Source organism: Pleurodeles waltl, chromosome 1_2 (assembly GCF_031143425.1).
Source record: "Pleurodeles waltl isolate 20211129_DDA chromosome 1_2, aPleWal1.hap1.20221129, whole genome shotgun sequence".
Classification (NCBI taxonomy): domain Eukaryota; kingdom Metazoa; phylum Chordata; class Amphibia; order Caudata; family Salamandridae; genus Pleurodeles; species Pleurodeles waltl.
The window spans coordinates 628873897-628895851 of record NC_090437.1 but is presented as its reverse complement, the minus strand read 5'-3'; the positions used below and the strand labels follow the sequence as shown (position 1 = coordinate 628895851).

Here is a 21955-nt window from a genome sequence, read left to right as displayed (position 1 = left end):
TTCCTTCTGGAAAAATCAATGGAGATACAGCACCGTTATCCAATTTCTGCCCTTTTTTCTTGCTTCCTTCTCCCTCAAAGATCTTGGAGAAACTGGTTAATATTCACCTTTTTGAATTTATAGTATTGTCTAATGTGCTACACCACTCACAATCTGGTTTCAGATCCAGACATAGAACATCTGGAGATCTGAGCTTATAAACTGGAACCTAAACCTCGGTTTTGCACAAGATATTACTACATCGGCTCTCTGCAATTGGTGTGACTGGCTTAGTCCTCTGCTGGCTCTTCTCCTTTCAGAAGTGAAAGCAATACACTGTGTGGTTCTTCAGGGCTCTGCACTTGGTACGACCCTCTTTAATATGTATATGTCACCCTTACACTGCAGGGTGAGTCGTTTATTATCAAAATCATTTCATATACAGATGATATACAGTTGTTTCCCTACACAGAAAACACGTCAAAGCTAAGAACACTTTCACAGCAAGTCCTATAAAAGCAGTCCTGGGTTGGCTCAGTGCCAGTAGCCTTCAGAGTAATCCTGAAATTCTGTTGTGCAGCCCGCCCCTTTCTCTGGGTGGATAGGTTGCTACCCTGCAGACTGTCCTCCTTGCCCCGCCACCCCTTTCCCTTGCCCTTCTGACAAACTTAGCCTTGAACTTGGGGGTAGTATTTGAGGTCAGCCTGACTGTGAAGAGGCAGATTATTTTTGTAGTCCACATTTAGACACATGGAGGGTTCTTAGGAAGCCTTACACCAGAAATCTTTCAAGGCTGCTTTTCACACTGAAGTCACATTTGAAAGGTTGATGGGGGGTGATCCATGCTAACTTGCCCTGATCCACTATAGGGAGTTTCCATCCAACTGTGTGAAACATTAGCATTCATCAACAGTAATCCCACTTTTTGGTGTTTAAGACTTTCTCCCTAACTCATCAAGTGTGTTTTACTTGGTCCTTTGCATCAAACAGTCTGCATTAATTAAACATTGATCCAAGTTAGATTTTATTGAAAAGTGCCACATTGACCTGCAGGAGTGTGTTGGTACAGATGCTGATACAAGGTAATTGGGTCTGAAATTTATGTTGGTAGAATGTTGGTCCGATTCTTTGATGTACATGGCGTTCTACGCACAGTAGTTTGAAAGTGAGCTGGCAGGAGCCTGTAGATTGGTGCAGATGGAAGAGGGCTGGAATCATATGGTGGTAGGACTTAACATGCAGGAGCAGCCTGCAGGCTGAGTTTTGCACCTTTTACAGTTTCATTAGCTGGAATTGTGTTGGTTCTAAGCAGGTGTAAGGAAATGCCTCCTTGGCATGGTTACCCCCTGACTTTTTGCCTTTGCTGATGCTATGTTTTGAATTGAAAGTGTGCTGAGGCCCGCTAACCAGGCCCCAGCACCAGTGTTCTTTCCCTAACCTGTACTTTTGTTTTACACAATTGGCACACCCTAGCATCCAGGTAAGTCCCTTGTAACTGGTACCCCTGGTACCAAGGGCCCTGATGCCAGGGAAGGTCTCTAAGGGCTGCAGCATATCCTATGCCACCCTGGGGACCCCTCACTCAGCACAGACACACTGCTTGCCAGCTTGTGTGTGCTGGTGAGGACAAAACGAGTAAGTCGACATGGCACTCCCCTCAGGGTGCCATGCCAACCTCAAACTGCCTATGCAGTATAGATAAGTCACCCCTCTAGCAGGCCTTACAGCCCTAAGGCAGGGTGCACTATACCATAGGTGAGGGCACCAGTGCATGAGCACTGTGCCCCTACAGTGTCTAAGCCAAACCTTAGACATTGTAAGTGCAGGGTAGCCATAAGAGTATATGGTCTGGGAGTCTGTCAAACACGAACTCCACAGCACCATAATGGCTACACTGAAAACTGGGAAGTTTGGTATCAAACTTCTCAGCACAATAAATGCACACTGATGCCAGTGTACATTTTATTGTAAAATACACCCCAGAGGGCACCTTAGAGGTGCCCCCTGAAAACTTTAACCAACTACCTGTGTAGGCTGACTAGTTCTAGCAGCCTGCCACACTCGAGACATGTTGCTGGCCCCATGGGGAGAGTGCCTTTGTCTCTCTGAGGCCAGTAACAAAGCCTGCACTGGGTGGAGATGCTAACACCTCCCCCAGGCAGGAGCTGTAACACCTGGCGGTGAGCCTCAAAGGCTCACCCCCTTTGTTCCAGCACCGCAGGGCACTCCAGCTAGTGGAGTTGCCCGCCCCCTCCGGCCATGGCCCCACTTTTGGCGGCAAGGCCGGAGAAAATAATGAGAATAACAAGGAGGAGTCACTGGCCAGTCAGGGCAGCCCCTAAGGTGTCCTGAGCTGAAGTGACTCTAACTTTTAGAAATCCTCCATCTTGCAGATGGAGGATTCCCCCAATAGGGATAGGATTGTGACCCCTCCCCTTGGGAGGAGGCACAAAGAGGGTGTACCCACCCTCAGGGCTAGTAGCCATTGGCTACTAACCCCGCAGACCTAAACACGCCCTTAAATTTAGTATTTAAGGGCTTCCCTGAACCTAAGAATTTAGATTCCTGCAACTACAAGAAGAAGAGGACTGCTGAGCTGAAAGACCCCTGAAGAAGAAAGAAGACACCAACTGCTTTGGCCCCAGTCCTACCGGCCTGTCTCCTGCCTTCTAAAGAAACCTGCTCCAGCGACGCTTTCCCCAGGACCAGCGACCTCTGAATCCTCAGAGGACTGCCCTGCTTCAAGAGGAACAAAAAAACTCCAGAGGACAGCGGCCCTGTTCCAAAAAGACTGCAACTTTGTTACAGAGGAGCAGATTTAAAGACCCCTGCAATCCCCGCAAGAAGCGTGAGACTTGTAACACTGCACCCGGCGACCCCGACTCGACTGGTGGAGAAACAACGCTACAGGGAGGACCCCCCGGCGACTCCAAGACTGTGAGTAACCAAAGTTGTCCCCCCTGAGCCCCCACAGCGACGCCTGCAGAGGGAATCCCGAGGCTCCCCCTGACCGCGACTGCCTGACTCTAAAATCCCGACGGCTGGAAAAGACCCTGCACCCGCAGCCCCCAGCACCTGAAGGATCGGAACTCCAGTGCAGGAGTGACCCCCAGGAGGCCCTCTCCCTTGCCCAGGTGGTGGCTACCCCGAGGAGCCCCCCCTTGCCTGCCTGCACCGCTGAAGAGACCCCTTGGTCTCCCATTGACTCCCATTGGAAACCCGACGCTAGTTTGCACACTGCACCCGGCCGCCCCCGCGCTGCTGAGGGTGTACTTTTTGTGTGGACTTGTGTCCCCCCCGGTGCCCTACAAAACCCCCCTGGTCTGCCCTCCGAAGACGCGGGTACTTACCTGCTGGCAGACCGGAACCGGGGCACCCCCTTCTCTCCATTGAAGCCTATGTGTTTTGGGCACCTCTTTGACCTCTGCACCTGACCGGCCCTGAGCTGCTGGTGTGGTGACTTTGGGGTTGCTCTGAACCCCCAACGGTGGGCTACCTTGGACCCCAATTTGAACCCCGCAGGTGGTTTACTTACCTGCAAGAACTAACATTACTTTACCTCCTCCAGGAACTGTGAAATTGCACTCTGTCCACTTTTAAAACAGCTAAATGTGTTTTATGTAAAAAGTATATATGCTATTGTGATTATTCAAAGTTCCTAAAGTACTTACCTGCAATACCTTTCAAATGAGATATTACATGTTGAATTTGAACCTGTGGTTCATAAAATAAACTAAGAAAATATATTTTTCTATAACAAAAACCTGTTGGCTTGGAATTGTCTCTGAGTGTGTGTTCCTCATTTATTGCCTGTGTGTATGTACAACAAATGCTTAACACTACTCCTTGGATAAGCCTACTGCTCGACCACACTACCACAAAATAGAGCATTAGTATTATCTATTTTTGCCACTATCTTACCTCTAAGGGGAACCCTTGGACTCTGCATGTTATTTCTTACTTTGAAATAACACATACAGAGCCAACTTCCTACATTGGTGGATCAGCGGTGGGGTACAAGACTTTGCATTTGCTGGACTACTCAGCCAATACCTGATCACACGACAAATTCCAAAAATTGTCATTAGAAATTGATTTTTGCAATTTGAACTTAACTATTTTTCTAAATTCTTAAAAGTCCTGCTAGGGCCTTGTGTTAGTCCCTGTTTAGCATTTCTTTTAGTGTTTAAAAGTTTGTGATAGTTTGAATTAGAACCTAGAACTAGTTTTAGATTCTTAAAAAGTATTCCAACCTTTAGAAGCATAATGTCTAGTACAGATGTGAATGTGGTGGAACTCGACACCACCCCTTACCTCCATCTTAAGATGAGGGAGCTAAGGTCACTCTGTAAATTAAAGAAAATAACAATGGGCCCCAGACCTTCCAAACTACAGCTCCAGGAGCTTTTGGCAGAGTTTGAAAGAGCCAACCTCTCTGAGGATGGGAACACAAAGGATGAAGATAGTGACATGGAGGAAAATTCCCCCCTACCGGTCCTATTTAGGGAGAACAGGGCCTCTCAAGCCCTGTCTCCAAACATAATAGTCAGAGATGCTGTTTCCCTCACAGGAGGGACCAACAACTCTGAAATCACTGAGGATAACTCCAGTGAAGAGGACATCCAGTTAGCCAGGATGGCCAAAAGATTGGCTTTGGAAAGACAGATCCTAGCCATAGAAAGGGAAAGACAAGAGATGGGCCTAGGACCCATCAATGGTGGCAGCAACATAAATAGGGTCAGAGATTCTCCTGACATGTTGAAAATCCCTAAAGGGATTGTAACTAAATATGAAGATGGTGATGACATCACCAAATGGTTCACAGCTTTTGAGAGGGCTTGTGTAACCATAAAAGTGAACAAATCTCACTGGGGTGCTCTCCTTTGGGAAATGTTCACAGGAAAGTGTAGGGATAGACTCCTCACACTCTCTGGAAAAGATGCAGAATCTTATGACCTCATGAAGGGTACCCTGATTGAGGGCTTTGGATTCTCCACTGAGGAGTATAGGATTAGATTTAGGGGGGCTCAAAAATCCTCGAGCCAGACCTGGGTTGACTTTGTAGACTACTCAGTAACAACACTAGATGGTTGGATTCAAGACAGTGGTGTAAGTAATTATGATGGGCTGTACAATTTATTTGTGAAAGAACAACTATTAAGTAATTGTTTCAATGATAAACTGCATCAGCATCTGGTAGACCTAGGACCAATTTCTCCCCAAGAATTGGGAAAGAAGGCGGACCATTGGGTCAAGACTAGGGTGTCCAAGACTTCCACAGGGGGTGACCAAAAGAAAGGGGTCACAAAACCTCCCCAGGGGAAGGGTGGTGAGACAGCCAAAAACAAAAATAGTAAAGAGTCTTCTACAGGCCCCCAAAAACCTGCACAGGAGGGTGGGCCCAGAGCCTCTTCACAAAACAATTTTGGGTACAAGGGTAAAAACATTGATCCCAAAAAGGCCTGGTGTCGTAGCTGTAATCAGCCTGGACACCAAACTGGAGACAAGGCCTGTCCCAAGAAAACAACCACTTCTAACTCCACTCCAGCTAACACTGGAATGGCTAGTCTCCAAGTGGGATCAACAGTGTGCCCAGAGCAAATTAGGTGTCACACTGAAGCTACATTAGTCTCTGAGGGTGGGGTGGATTTAGCCACACTGGCTGCCTGGCCCCCTAACATGCAAAAATACAGGCAGCAGCTCTTAATTAATGGGACAAGTGTAGAAGGCCTGAGGGATACAGGTGCCAGTGTCACAATGGTGACAGAGAAACTGGTTTCCCCTGGTCAATACCTGGCTGGACAAACTTATCCAGTCACCAATGCTGACAATCAAACTAAAGTACATCCCATGGCAATGGTAACTTTAGAGTGGGGAGGGGTCAATGGCCTGAAACAGGTGGTGGTCTCCTCCAATATCCCAGTAGACTGTTTGCTTGGAAATGACCTGGAGTCCTCAGCATGGGCTGAGGTAGAACTGAAAACCCATGCAGCTATGCTGGGTATCCCTGAACTGGTGTGTGTCAAGACAAGGGCACAGTGCAAGGCACAGGGTGAAAAAGAAGAGCTGGAGTCTGGAAAAAGGGCCCAGCCTACCAAGAGAAAAGGAAAGCCAGCTGGGAAACCAGCTGCAACACAACACCAGAAAGAGAACCTCTCTTCTCAGGAAGAAGTTCTGCCCTCTGAGGGAACTGAGCCTATGGAGTTGGAACCTTATCAGGTTGAGCTCTTAGGCCCAGGGGGACCCTCAAGGGAACAGTTGTGTAAGGGGCAAGAAACCTGTCCCTCTCTTGAAGGCCTTAGGCAGCAAGCTGCTGAAGAGTCCAATGGCAAGAAAACTGGAACACATAGGGTCTATTGGGAAGATGGACTCCTGTACACTGAGGCAAGAGATCCCAAACCTGGTGCCACTAGGAGAGTGGTAGTGCCTCAGGAGTTCAGAGAGTTTATTCTGACCTTAGCCCATGATATTCCCCTTGCTGGGCATTTGGGACAAACCAAGACGTGGGAGAGGTTAGTCAACCACTTCTACTGGCCCAACATATCCCAAAAAGTTAAGGAGTTTTGTGTCTCCTGTACCACCTGTCAAGCCAGTGGTAAGACAGGTGGACACCCAAAGGCCCCCCTCATTCCACTTCCAGTGGTGGGGGTCCCCTTTGAAAGAGTGGGTGTGGACATAGTGGGTCCACTTGAACCTCCCACAGCCTCAGGAAATATGTACATCCTAGTAGTAGTGGATCATGCTACTAGGTATCCTGAAGCTATTCCCCTTAGGTCAACTACTGCCCCTGCAGTAGCCAAGGCCCTCATTAGTATCTTTACCAAAGTGGGCTTACCTAAGGAGGTGGTGTCTGACAGAGGTACCAACTTCATGTCAGCATACCTGAAACACATGTGGAATGAGTGTGGAGTGACTTATAAGTTCACTACACCCTATCATCCACAAACTAATGGCCTTGTTGAGAGATTCAACAAGACATTAAAGGGCATGATCATGGGGCTCCCAGAAAAACTCAAAAGGAGATGGGATGTCCTCTTGCCATGTCTGCTTTTCGCTTACAGAGAGGTGCCTCAGAAGGGAGTAGGGTTCTCACCCTTTGAACTTCTGTTTGGCCACCCTGTAAGGGGACCACTTGCTCTTGTTAAAGAAGGCTGGGAGAGACCTCTTCATGAGCCTAAACAAGACATAGTGGACTATATACTTGGCCTTCGCTCAAGAATGGCAGAGTACATGTAAAAGGCAAGTAAAACCCTTGAGGCCAGCCAACAGCTCCAGAAGTTTTGGTATGACCAAAAGGCTGCAATGGTTGAATTTCAACCAGGGCAGAAAGTCTGGGTTTTGGAGCCTGTGGCTCCCAGGGCACTCCAGGACAGATGGAGTGGCCCTTACCCAGTGCTAGAGAAGAAGAGTCAGGTCACCTACCTGGTGGACCTAGGCACTAGCAGGAGCCCCAAGAGGGTGATCCATGTGAACCGCCTAAAGCTCTTCCATGACAGGGCTGATGTAAATCTGTTGATGGTAACAGATGAGGACCAGGAAGCTGAGAGTGAGTCTCTCCCTGATCTCCTCTCATCAGACCCTAAAGATGGCTCAGTGGATGGAGTGATCTATTCAGACACCCTCTCTAGCCAACAGCAATCTGACTGTAGGAAGGTCCTGCAGCAGTTTGCTGAGCTCTTTTCCCTAACCCCTGGTCAGACGCACCTGTGTACCCATGATGTGGACACAGAAGACAGCATGCCTGTCAAAAACAAAATATTCAGACAGTCTGACCAAGTTAAGGAAAACATCAAGGTAGAAGTCCACAAGATGCTGGAATTGGGAGTAATTGAGCACTCTGACAGCCCCTGGGCTTGCCCAGTGGTCTTAGTCCCCAAACCTCACACCAAAGATGGAAAGAGAGTTGAGGTTTTGTGTGGACTACAGAGGACTTAATTCTGTCACCAAGACAGATGCCCATCCCATTCCTAGAGCTGATGAATTGATTGATAAATTAGGGGCTGCCAAATTCCTAAGTACCTTTGACTTAACTGCAGGGTACTGGCAAATCAAAATGGCCCCTGGGGCAAAAGAAAAGACAGCATTCTCCACACCTGATGGGCATTATCAGTTCACTGTTATGCCCTTTGGTTTAAAGAATGCCCCTGCCACCTTCCAAAGGTTGGTGAATCAAGTCCTTGCTGGCTTGGAGTCCTTTAGTGCAGCTTATCTTGATGATATTACTGTCTTTAGCTCCAACTGGCAGGATCACCTGGTCCACCTGAAGAAGGTTTTGAAGGCTCTGCAATCAGCAGGCCTCTCTATCATGGCATCCAAATGCCAGATAGGGCAGGGAACTGTGGTTTACTTGGGACACCTTGTAGGTGGAGGCCAAGTTCAGCCACTCCAGCCTAAGATCCAGACTATTCTGGACTGGGCAGCTCTAAAAACCCAGACTCAAGTCAGGGCATTCCTTGGCTTGACTGGGTACTATAGGAGGTTTGTGAAGGGATATTGATCCATTGTGACAGCTCTCACAGAACTCACCTCCAAGAAAATGCCCAAGAAGGTAAGCTGGACTGTAGAATGCCAACAGGCCTTTGACACCCTGAAACAAGCTATGTGCACAGCACCAGTTCTAAAAGCTCCAGATTACTCCAAGCAATTCATTGTGCATACAGATGCCTCTGAACATGGGATAGGGGCAGTTTTGTCCCAAACAAATGATGATGGCCTTGACCAGCCTGTTGCTTTCATTAGCAGGAGGTTACTCCCCAGGGAGCAGCGTTGGAGTGCCATTGAGAGGGAGGCCTTTGCTGTGGTTTGGTCCCTGAAGAAGCTGAGACCATACCTCTTTGGTACTAACTTTGTAGTTCAAACTGACCACAGACCTCTCAGATGGCTGATGCAAATGAAAGGTGAAAATCCAAAACTGTTGAGGTGGTCCATCCCCCTACAGGGAATGGACTTTATAGTGGAACACAGACCTGGGACTGCCCATGCCAATGCAGATGGCCTTTCCAGGTTCTTCCACTTAGAAAAGGAAGACTCTCTTGGGAAAGGTTAGTCTCATCCTCTTTCGTTTGGGGGTGGTTGTGTAAGGAAATGCCTCCTTGTCATGGTTACCCCCTGACTTTTTGCCTTTGCTGATGCTATGTTTTGAATTGAAAGTGTGCTGAGGCCTGCTAACCAGGCCCCAGCACCAGTGTTCTTTCCCTAACCTGTACTTTTGTTTTACACAATTGGCACACCCTGGCATCCAGGTAAATCCCTTGTAACTGGTACCCCTGGTACCAAGGGCCCTGATGCCAGGGAAGGTCTCTAAGGGCTGCAGCATATCCTATGCCACCCTGGGGACCCCTCACTCAGCACAGACACACTGCTTGCCAGCTTGTGTGTGCTGGTGAGGACACAACGAGTAAGACGACATGGCACTCCCCTCAGGGTGCCATGCCAACCTCACACTGCCTATGCAGTATAGATAAGTCACCCCTCTAGCAGGCCTTACAGCCCTAAGGCAGGGTGCACTATACCATAGGTGAGGGCACCAGTGCATGAGCACTGTGCCCCTACAGTGTCTAAGCCAAACCTTAGACATTGTAAGTGCAGGGTAGCCATAAGAGTATATGGTCTGGGAGTCTGTCAAACACGAACTCCACAGCACCATAATGGCTACACTGAAAACTGGGAAGTTTGGTATCCAACTTCTCAGCACAATAAATGCACACTGATGCCAGTGTACATTTTATTGTAAAATACACCCCAGAGGGCACCTTAGAGGTGCCCCCTGAAACTTTAACCAACTACCTGTGTAGGCTGACTAGTTCTAGCAGCCTGCCACACTCGAGACATGTTGCTGGCCCCATGGGGAGAGTGCCTTTGTCACTCTGAGGCCAGTAACAAAGCCTGCACTGGGTGGAGATGCTAACACCTCCCGCAGGCAGGAGCTGTAACACCTGGCGGTGAGCCTCAAAGGCTCACCCCCTTTGTTCCAGCACCGCAGGGCACTCCAGCTAGTGGAGTTGCCTGCCCCCTCCGGCCACGGCCCCACTTTTGGCGGCAAGGCCGGAGAAAATAATGAGAATAACAAGGAGGAGTCACTGGCCAGTCAGGACAGCCCCTAAGGTGTCCTGAGCTGAAGTGACTCTAACTTTTAGAAATCCTCCATCTTGCAGATGGAGGATTCCCCCAATAGGGATAGGATTGTGACCCACTCCCCTTGGGAGGAGGCACAAAGAGGGTGTACCCACCCTCAGGGCTAGTAGCCATTGGCTACTAACCCCCCAGACCTAAACACGCCCTTAAATTTAGTATTTTTAAGGGCTTCCCTGAACCTAAGAATTTAGATTCCTGCAACTACAAGAAGAAGAGGACTGCTGAGCTGAAAGACCCCTGCAGAAGAAGAAAGAAGACACCAACTGCTTTGGCCCCAGTCCTACCTGCCTGTCTCCTGCCTTCTAAAGAAACCTGCTCCAGCAACGCTTTCCCCAGGACCAGCGACCTCTGAATCCTCAGAGGACTGCCCTGCTTCAAGAGGAACAAGAAACTCCCGAGGACAGCGGCCCTGTTCCAAAAAGACTGCAACTTTGTTACAGAGGAGCAGATTTAAAGACCCCTGCAATCCCCGCAAGTAGCGTGAGACTTGCAACACTGCACCCGGCGACCCCGACTCGACTGGTGGAGAAACAACGCTACAGGGAGGACCCTCCGGCGACTCCAAGACTGTGAGTAACCAAAGTTGTCCCCCCTGAGCCCCCACAGCGACGTCTGCAGAGGGAATCCCGAGGCTCCCCCTGACCGCGACTGCCTGACTCTAAAATCCCGACGGCTGGAAAAGACCCTGCACCCGCAGCCCCCAGCACCTGAAAGATCGGAACTCCAGTGCAGGAGTGACCCCCAGGAGGCCCTGTCCCTTGCCCAGGTGGTGGCTACCCCGAGGAGCCCCCCCCTTGCCTGCCTGCACTGCTGAAGAGACCCCTTGGTCTCCCATTGGAAACCCGACGCTAGTTTGCACACTGCACCCGGCCGCCCCCGCGCTGCTGAGGGTGTACTTTTTGTGTGGACTTGTGTCCACCCCGGTGCCCTACAAAACCCCCCTGGTCTGCCCTCCGAAGACGCGGGTACTTACCTGCTGGCAGACCGGAACCGGGGCACCCCCTTCTCTCCATTGAAGCCTATGTGTTTTGGGCACCTCTTTGACCTCTGCACCTGACCGGCCCTGAGCTGCTGGTGTGGTGACTTTGGGGTTGCTCTGAACCCCCAACGGTGGGCTACCTTGGACCCCAATTTGAACCCCGTAGGTGGTTTACTTACCTGCAAGAACTAACATTACTTTACCTCCCCCAGGAACTGTGAAAATTGCACTGTGTCCACTTTTAAAACAGCTAAATGTGTTTTATGTAAAAAGTATATATGCTATTGTGATTATTCAAAGTTCCTAAAGTACTTACCTGCAATACCTTTCAAATGAGATATTACATGTAGAATTTGAACCTGTGGTTCTTAAAATAAACTAAGAAAAGATATTTTTCTATAACAAAAACCTATTGGCTTGGAATTGTCTCGGAGTGTGTGTTCCTCATTTATTGCCTGTGTGTATGTACAACAAATGCTTAACACTACTCCTTGGATAAGCCTACTGCTCGACCACACTACCACAAAATAGAGCATTAGTATTATCTCTTTTTGCCACTATCTTACCTCTAAGGGGAACCCTTGGACTCTGTGCATGTTATTTCTTACTTTGAAATAACACATACAGAGCCAACTTCCTACAGTAGGGTACGTGCACATTGCTGGCCCAATGACACAAGCTCACTATCTTAGGAGGTGGCACATTAGCAGGAAGAACATCCTTATGCTAATAGATTCTGTTCAGCCTGTGATTACAGACCTTAGCCAGAGGGAGTTTACTTTGGTGGAAGTCTCTGGTAATCCCGATTGGAATTGTGCAACATCAAGTAGTAGTGTGCAGAAGCTTCCTGCTTAGTGCATAATCTGATCCACACTGTCTTGTCCTGCTTCCAATGTCCAAGTGGTAATATAAATATTTTTGACAGCATGGAGCTATTGAAGTTTTTTTAAAAAATGTATTTATTATTTATTTTTTTATAAATCTTTTTATTGGTTAACATAGAACAGCTATTGCTTTGCTTTAACAACTGGCAGCATTTAGTTCATCATTTATAATAAAATGTAGACAGTTCACAACAAGTGTTCTGGCCCAGTTGTGTATTATGCCCACTTCCCTACTGAAGAACCACAGTAGGAAATTATGATAATGGTCCACTCCAAAACATTTGTAAGTGTTTTGTGTCAAGGTTCAACTCTTCCTTTTATCTTTTATGCCCTTTAGAATCCAAGATGGATTTCTCATTTTTCGATGGTGGAAAATGTACAACCCGAAGCAGAAACAACATGGTAAGCTTTATGTTTTTTGCATGAATTTATTTATTTTTAACATTTTGCCTCTGAATACTACAGCTGACATGTTAAAATTTTTTTTTTTATGAATGGCATTTATCAGTTTCAAAATCTCCTTATACTTCATTGTACCATATTTCTGAAGAAGCATAGTTAAAATGTGATTCTGACCTAAATTCGTTATTAATTTAGAAGACTACAGCAGATAAGAAAACTGCACTACTGTTCATTAACAATGAGAACGTTTATGTGGAATGTGCCAGTTATAAGACTTGCATCAAGAATGAGTATCAAAACAATTTGTCAGACTTTTTGAATATACCAGCATCTAAATTTGTGTGTATTCTTTCATGTCGTAAAGGAGTTATTAATAATGTTCAGTCCCTCTTCTAATACATCCATATTCTCCTTTTGATGGTATGCTTGTGATTCACCTCTGTTGCATATATTGAAGACATCATAGGAATGCAGCAGTGCCAGCCGAGGAACATTTTCTCTATATCTGCTGTTAAAAAGCAATAATGTAAGGTTAAAACTTTTTTTTTACCGAAGCCTCAGATGTATGTGAGCAGTTTTTGAAATGGAGCGCCTGTTCATTATTTGTATTGCAGAAACAGATACAAATTCCCCAAGGTTTTCTTAAAAAGCGCAAATGTCTGGTGTGTGTGCTTTTTTCTCTCTCCCTCTCCCCCTCTCTCCTTTTTTTTTTTTTAAACTTTTTTTTTTGTTTGAACCCCAGTCAGAAGTCTAAGATATAGCAGTAGCAGCTTGTGGATTTTAAAAGTGGCAGGGCACACATTTGGGAATAGAGTATAATGCACAAGCATTACTAGTGAGCCTAAACTGTCCTCTTTCTTCTTCTTCTTATACCCCACACTAACAGCACCACCCATATACAATAAATACAACATACAGTGACTGTTTGTTCCGTGTCATGCTCTACAGCAGTAGGTCACGCCATACCATAATACAGGACAGGTCAAACCATACCATACCATACCATCCCATACCATACCATACCATACCGTACAATACAATGACAGGCCGTGCCATACTGTAATGTACAACATAACTAAAAATAAAATTGGAAAAGTCAATGCGTGTCTAGTGAGAGGTGGGTGAGCCAACAAATTAATCGGTAGAGTTGAGCCACTGGTTGCCTCTGGCTCTAGAAGCCCAGCCACAAGCCGTGCCTAGAAAATATTTGGCATGTAAATCATGTAGCCAGCTTAATGTTAGAATATGATAATGTGTTTTCTAAGTTCAAAAAAGTATATTTCACACACTGAAGCATTTCACCGTGGTATATCACCTCATCATATCTGGATTGAGGAGAATGTATTAAAAGTTAAATTGTTCAAGCAAGAACTAAGAAATAAACATTCATGCCTTGCAACAATGCTATTTTTAAACTTGGAGACAAGTGTACATTATATATGTAAACTATATGTCGTGTGCACACTCTATTTTGGTCTAAATTCTGATTTTACATGAAGCAACTTAAAACTGGGCTATTAAATCAAACACAAGAGGTTTGTGTACAGCGCACATCCTGAACTGACATACTTGAAAGAGCTCTTATGTGTGATAATGAGCACAAAGGAGATGATTAAATAAAGTATTGCCCATGCCTAGGATCACTCAGTATGTTCTAGAAGGTAAGAAAAAATGGAGCCTTTATTTTCCAGTTTGTTTTCACAGCCACTATATGCCCATTTCTTTCTGAGATCAAAGATAATGCTTTTTCTTAACTATTGAAGGATAAGATTAGAGCATATGTGACAGTAACCTTGTTTTATTCTTAGGAAGTTTAAATTGCGCAAACCTTGCAGAAGGATGCAAATACTTCACAACCGGCAGTTGGGGCTAGAAAGTTTAGAAATACACATCAAATAGCAATGGGCAGTGTTTACCTAAAGCAAACAGAATTATAAAACCCAAACCTAGGTGACATACCGTGAAACTGAGGTGTTTTCCTCCTTGGCTGCTGTGCTGACTCAGGCTGGTAAGACGCAGGCCTGTCCTGACAGAGAGCAGCGGGGTCCACCCTGTCAGCAGTCACGTCTACAGCAGCGTTACTAACGAACATTTTACAAACAAGAGACCACTTGCTTGCTGATCTTGACTGCTGGTCTCCTAATGTGGCCTTGGGCTTGGTCTTTTAAACTCCTTGGAAAAACCAGCATGGACGGGGGCCAGGGAAAGGGGGAGATATAGGAGTAGACTGTCGGCGACTTGAACACCCCATTCACAAGGGGCGAGAAAATGAGGTCTCCAAAATCAAATGTTGCAGCTGCTCCCTGGCACAATCTAAGGCAGTGGTCTCCAAACTTTTTAATGCCGCCCCCCCTGACCCCCAGTTACAAAAATAAAAATCATTGGGCCCCCCTCAAGCTTTTTCACAATTATTTTATAAAGATGGCAATGTTTAAATATGTCTAGACCTATTTAAACATTGCAGTTCAGTACTGTTCCCTTTTTAAAAATGCAGTAACATGCTTCTGCTTAAAACAAATGCCTGTTAACTGTATAATGCTGCTTTTAGCCAGAGTCTGGCGCCCCTAGTTTGAAGACCTCTGATCTAAGGCAAGAAGGAACAACAGCGGTTGCTAGGTGGCAATGAAGGAGCCAGAGGTCAGTGACACACAGACTGTTTCATTGTCCTCTTGAGCCAACCCTGCCCTTGGCCGTTTAATTTAATGAAAGTGTTGCAATCTCACCCTGAACTGTTGTAAGTAACGCCCATATGAAAACCTATACCTCAAAAGTAAAATCCATGGCTTATCACTGGGCAGGCTTATACCTCCAGGGCAAAGAAGGCCTTGACCAGCCATGACATGTGCAGGAAGCAGCCTCCTGGCATTTCCCCCAGTCCTTTCTTCTCCTCTCAAAAGAACACAGACTCAAACTGATTTGTGACCGAGCAGCAAATGCAATTTGCTTCCAACTGCTCTGGTTTCTTTTCATCTTCTGTCTGCCCCCAAGGTGGCAGGGTGACATCGTTTTTGCCCATTAACACCAGCTGCTCCTGGCATGTGATATTTATGTTCCTGTTGGAATTTGGTGAATAAATTACACACATAATTACACACATATAGCTGAACTATTTTTCTTGCAAATATGTTATAATGCCTTGAATGTGAGCATTAATGATGTAATAAAGGACAGTGAGTGGTGATTGGTGGAGTTTAAAAGCAACTTAAGTGGTTAATTTCCCACCCTAGAAATGGTCAGAAACTTACTAGAGCGAATGGCTGAAATACCTCCCATGCCAAGATGGAAAAAGTTATTGCTTGGCTCCAAACTTGAACATGTGTGGATTTCTCCATGGGGGGGGAAACGTTTCTCTTTGGAGAAACAAAAGAAAAAAGATGTGCGATGGTAAAATCTGGCACAATTTCCCAGTTCCAAGTCTATACCATGTAGAATTAGACATTAGAGAAATATGAGCCTTGGGACGGTGTCAATTAACAAATGCATGTAACTCTGCCCCTGGTGCAGCTTCCAAGTGTACTACCAGAAATGGTTGAAAATTCCATAAAGTAGTAATTTTGCACCCATTCGTTGTGTAATTTACTGTTACCTGTCAATGTTTTTTTTTTTTTGGACATTACCCCCTGGTTTTTAGTCAGTGGTGAACAATAGCCCCCACTGTGCATTTGCCTAGTATAAAGCACTGTGTGACCTGCCACTTCGCTTACACATTTTGGATTAAAAATGCCACACTTTAGGATTAGATTCATTTGAGATTAAATGTCGATGTTTTTCTTAGTTATCGCACTTTCCACATTCCTTCCAGAAAAAAAAATTATCTCAACGCTTTGGCCAAGCCATCAATCTATTCTGTGTTGTGGGATATACGTTGTTTTCCTGTTGAGGGAGAGATGGATGATTAGTAAGCTTAAAGTCTGTTCATTTAACATAAAATGCAATAGAGTTCCTTTATTAACATGCATGTTTTTACAATCTCACTGATTTCTCATCATGAATAATGACTATGGTGAGCAGCAGAGTGTATTTGCAGCAACCCTTTTACAGTGATAGAAATAATATCTCTAACAACCTTTAGCTTACAGATTTGCCGATTGATGTGAATGTTGTACACTGACTGAAAGATCTTTCAAAGAGTTGGAAATTGAGTGCTATTTACAAAGATCTACAGTCTGCTTATTTAAACTTCCCATTTGATAATATAATACAAGGTCTAGAGAATAGCCCGAGTGATTGTTCTGACTGAAATAAACATGCAGAACCCATACTGGTGGCAAACTGTAAACAAGGTGGCAAAAATACTAACATCCGAAACACCACAGAAATAACCATGTCTAATAAAAAATCGGCTGATGCGAATGCTCTCGTCATGCTTCCTCAAGATTTGACTAGGCCTAACATGAAAACACACACTCTGCAAAGCATTACATCTTGTCAAAGCCTCTTTAGAACTGGAGAAGGAGTACAACATTTTTGTTGATTTAACTGCATCAAGTGAAGCATGTGAATCACATAAAGCAATAAATTCTATTAGGGCCAAATATGAACTATAAAATCCAACTTTGTGCCCAACTTTGTCCCAAACTCCATATATGGCCACAGATAGGCCATCCAAGCTCATAACGGCCATATCACCCCCAACGGAGTCGGAGAGCAGGTTCCCATAACATTCTTCTTGTGAATCCCACCACAAAATTGGGGAACCCACAGGGATTACAAAAGCTCCAAGTATAAAACCCAGTAGGACAGAGGAGAGCAGTAGAGCTGACATTCGTTCTTGGTCCCTCTTTCTGACACCAAGGTAGACTCCAGCAAGACAAACTAAATATAGGGAATATATTGAGGCTTGTGCAATCACAGGATGACTTAATATCTTTGAATTCCTTCAGTATAGAGGGAGCAGGGTTTTAGGGAGATACAATTGCTGGTAAAGAATCTTCTGATAGAGACTTCTATCTACAGATTTCTCACCTTAGAATATTCTCCAGGTGTTGGACTGGATCCAGAATACCTTGAAGTACCACTGCGGGTAGTAGATGGACTTGATCAGCTCCACGTCTACGTCGTCTGTGTCGGAAGTGACATGGTAGTGCTCATATGCATCACTCCATTATGCCATCGTTAGTTCCTTTTTTCGTTTCAACACGCAGATTCGTAAAGCTACCTCAGTCATTTTTTTTTTTGACGTTTTGTGCACAAAAGTTTGGGCGTTTGAACTTATTGTGTTAGGGACATGTCCCTTGGGAAACCTACACATTTCAAACCTTGTGAGCAATGTCAGCCATATTTCCATGTATGATCCATACTTGGTGTGTCTGTGGTGCCTGGGGTTGGATCCTGTCCCGAAGGCCTTCGTCATGTGCAAGTTGATGCAACCCAAAGCGTTCCATGAGCGGGTGCTGAATCTACTGGTGTTAAAGCAGAATAAGGCCCCAAGCTGTTTCTGTTCCCCATTTCCGAGTAAGATCTTGTGGCCAATCTCTGAGTCGTTCCTGCAAACTTTCATCTTCCCACTCCAAGACCTCTTCATCCAAGTCAAGTAAGTGCAAGAACCACAAGTAGAAGAAGTTGAAGGTTTCTTTGGTTTTCCATCCAAACAACTTACTTCTAAGCCAGCCTCCTGCAATCCACCTGCGAAACTGGTGTCTGGAACTACTTGGTATTACCCAAAGTTCCCCTGAGTGACACCCAACTAGTTGAAAGGATGTTATGATGCTATGCCGGCTGGGTTACCACCAGTGGGTACGCTCCCCAAACCAGCTGGGCCCGCCGAAGCTGTCCTCAGATCTGGCTTGCTGCTTCTTTGGATGCCTATACCCACACTGGCGCCAGTCCCTCTGGCAGGGACCCTGATGCTTCTGGCCCCACTGGATGACAAACTTACACCTATCTTGAACTCTGTGCTGCTTGACATCGACATTGTCCAGACCATACAAGCCCCTAGACCAGCTGCCTTTAGACAGGCCCTTTATCCCTGATACGAAAGAGGGCTCTGGCATGCCTTCCCCTCCGTGTCCAGTTTCTAGGGAAGGAGCATCCTTTGCAAGAGTAATGTACAGGGAAACTGCCCGCAAGTAATCCCATCTCACCAAGTCGAATGCCTTCTTGAGGTCCGCCAAAAGGATTACAGCCCCTGGTGGTCGCTCGGCCCGAGGTAAGTGCAGGAGGGAGAACAATCGCTGAAGGTTTATGGAGGTGTTGCGCGCCGGTATTTAACCGTTCTGGACATTACTCAAGATCTTAAAGTCGCAGTGCAACATTGACAGCTGTCGAAAATCAGTCACGGGGGCCTCACGTGACTAGGTCTTGGGCAAGGGAACCACCAATGCCTCCCTCACGGTCTCAGGGAGTACACCCCGCTCAAGTGCCTCCGCATAGAGTTCAACTAATGTGGGCGCAAGAATATCTGAATATGTCTTGTAGAACTCCATAGGGAGTCCATCCGTGCCCGGTGTTCTGCCCCCCGCCAGCTGTGAAATGGCGGTCTTGACTTCCTCCAGAGTCACCAGGCCCCCCAGGTGGTTCATGTCCTCAGGGGCCAGAGTTCGCAGTGGTAGCGATTGTAGGTGGGCAACCAATGATCCCAATAGGTCCGCCTCTGGTAATCTATAGAGGGATGTATAGTAGAGCATAAATGCTTTGTTTATTTCAGCCGGCCCATGCACTCCGTTCCCCTCCCCGCGGTCCACAAACACTCGCTATTGGTGCACCCTCCCCGCAGGGCCGCTCCAGCCATGCCAACATCCTACCAGACCTGCCCTCTTCTGCATGTAAGGATGCCAGATGCTTCTGATAGCTGTGACAGCACAGCTGTTCCAGAGTCAGGTTGTAAGAATATTTTGCTTTGAGAAGCCTTTGTCGCACTGCCTGGTCTGTGCTCCCGTCATTCTCTCAGTCATGGATTATTTTCCAGTCGGTTGAGCTCACGCTCAAGGGTTCATCTAATCCCCACTGTTTGCCCCATGCAGTGACCTCGGGTCGCAACTTTTAGGGTTTCCCACTCCACGTGTCGGGATGTGGTGGATCCCTTGTTGATACTAATGTGCTCCAAGAGGTGGGATCTAAGAGCATCCCTGTATGGCAGGTCCTCTAGTGCCGCCAGACGGAGTCTCAACATCGGAATGGGTGGCCTGGTTTCAGCACAACGCCAAATAATGAGGAATGGGCTATGATGGGAGAGGGTGCGTCCTAGATACTCGGAGTGTATAATTTTGTGAGTTAGGTTTTCAGTGCACACTACTCTGTCTATTCTAGTGTGTACCTGGTGTAGGCCTGAGAAGAAGGAATAGTCCCTATCCCCTAGGTGCTGGATCCGCCACACATCCTCTAAGCCCCAGTGTGTCATCCATTCTCCCAGTCCCTTAGCTGTTTTTTGTGAGGTCGCCCCAGGCAAGGGAGGGAGAGAGCTCTCCATTTCTGTATCTAGTACACAATTAAAATCCCCCCAACTAGTAACTGCCCTCCCAGCTGTTTAATTAGGTGGCCTGAGAGGCGTTGCAAGAAAGGGATCTGGTCCTGATTAGGGACATATAAACAACTCAGCTCAACATGTCTTCCGTGCAATCTGCCCTTTATTATCACAAACCTACTGTCCTGGTCTATGTCAGTAGATAGAGCCTCGGATGGGACCCCTGCCCTTACCCATACAAGTGCACCCCATGCAAATGCTGAGTAGGTGCTGGCAAACACCTGTCCCCTCCATCTACGTCGCAGTTTGTCCACTTCGCTGGAAGTAATATGGGTCTCCTGGAGCAGTGCCACATGTACTCTTCTCCTCTTCAAATAAGTCAAGACCCTATGAAATTTGATCAGTGTCCCCATCCCCCTAATATTCCAAGTTAACAACTTATAGTCTGCCAGTCTATGGAGATAGTATCAAAGAAGAACGTGTCCCCCCACCCCACCAACATCAGGCGCTGCTTGGTTCCATCATCCAATCCCCAAACACCAGCATAAATTTTGGACTGGAAAATTTCATTCCCCTGCGCACGACAAAAACATGCAACTGCAAACCCCAGCTTCCCATCCCCAGGGCAATGCTCCAGTTGTCGGTTGCCCAGTAGCTATCCAACAAGCATAACCATAACATAGAGTCGTTCAGTGTTCTCGCCATTCGTAATGCAGCAGCAGAGAAACCAGGGGGATCCGTGGCTAACATAGCCCCATATTCAAGTGGAGACCTTCGCCGTGGGGCCAGAACAGCCCAGTCAAGGTCAACCCAAATCATCAGCAGTCTGAGGGGTCACCCTGGGAGCTCCTTCGGAATGACAGGAGCCCGCCTCCGATGAATTAGTGGCAGGGTCAGAGTCCCCCTCGCTGACCTCCGCAGGGGACTCCACGTTCCGCATCTATGCCGCCGCCTCCAGGGCTGCCTTTCTGTCTGATTCCTTCAACACCTGGACGGAGCTTGCTTCGTTTCTTCCTTGGTCTCCTACGGCCATGGTGCCCGAAGCGTCCCAGTTTGGTGCGGTGTCCCCCCCCCCCCCCCCTTGATTTGTGCGACTCCAGCCATTCCCACCCCTTGTCAGGATTCTAGAGGAAGGTAGTGTTCCCCTCGGTGATCACCCTCAGTCTAGCTTGGAATAGGAGGGAATACTGAATGCCTTCATACCGCAGTGCTCTCTTCCCCGCCATATAGGAGGCCCGCTTGCTCTGCACCTCCGCCGTGAAATCCAGGAACAGGGTTACTGTTCCATTTTCGATGCAGAAGGGCCCGGCCTCTCTAGCTCACCGTAGCAGCACATGCCTGTCTCTGTAGTGTAATAGTTTAGCCACAACCACTCGTGGGCTTCGGCCCAGGACAAGTGCTCTCGATGGCACCCGGTGTGCTCGTTCCAGTGCAAAGAAGGGGGTAAGTTGCTCCAGAGCAACTTCTGATCACAGCCATTTTTCCAAGACGGCCACCATATCTGTACCCTCAGCACCGTTCAGGAGGCCAATGATTCGCACATTGTTCCTTCGGATGCAGCCTTCAGCATCCTTGGCCCGGCGTTCCAGTCATTGGACTCGGTCGTTCAGCTGGAGAACGGTGGCTGTGAGTTCTTGCTGTGCCAGTGAAAGTTCTGTGAGCGCGGTCTCAGTCTCCAGGACCCTAGCTGCCAGTTTCTGGTGATCTGCCCTCAGTAGGCCCAGTTCCACCGACACCTGACCGATTTCTCGTTGGAGCATCGTCTTGGACTCCTTTGTGGCCCCCAGGATCTTGTCCAGTGTGGCCTGCGCGGAGGGCGGCACGGAGTCCGCCATACCCACGTGAGCGAAGTCGCTCGCTCGATTTCGACCCTGCGCCTTAATCCGGTTCCGACCCTTGGAGGTCATCCGGCACGTTTGACTGTGTCTTTAGAGGGTGTCCACTGGCAGCCCCCACGTCCTGACCAGGGTCGTGCAGTTGTTCCTCTGGAGTGAGTGAGATAACAAGAATCCGTTGGGGTCCATCTCCGCTGCGCTTTCCGCTCCAGCCCAGTGTGGTTTACCAATGCAATGAGGTGTAGGCCCGGTCCACCGCTACCCGTTGCGAGTAGCGTCTGCTGATTTCCCGCCGGTCAATAGCCACCTTCACTCCCAGAGAGCTACGGTGCCAATGCAA

At 47.2% G+C, this 21955-nt stretch overlaps 1 protein-coding gene across 20 annotated transcripts in view; it reads left to right on the top strand.

Moving 5' to 3' along the window:
• Positions 1–21955, top strand: part of BLTP1 (bridge-like lipid transfer protein family member 1) — a 1779540-nt gene that overhangs the window by 86846 nt on the left and 1670739 nt on the right. For all 20 annotated transcript variants that reach the window (XM_069242474.1, XM_069242454.1, XM_069242518.1 and 17 more), the window contains one exon: positions 12314–12378. In XM_069242474.1, coding sequence (XP_069098575.1) covers positions 12314–12378 — 65 coding nt within the window. The remainder of the gene's footprint in view (positions 1–12313; positions 12379–21955) is intronic.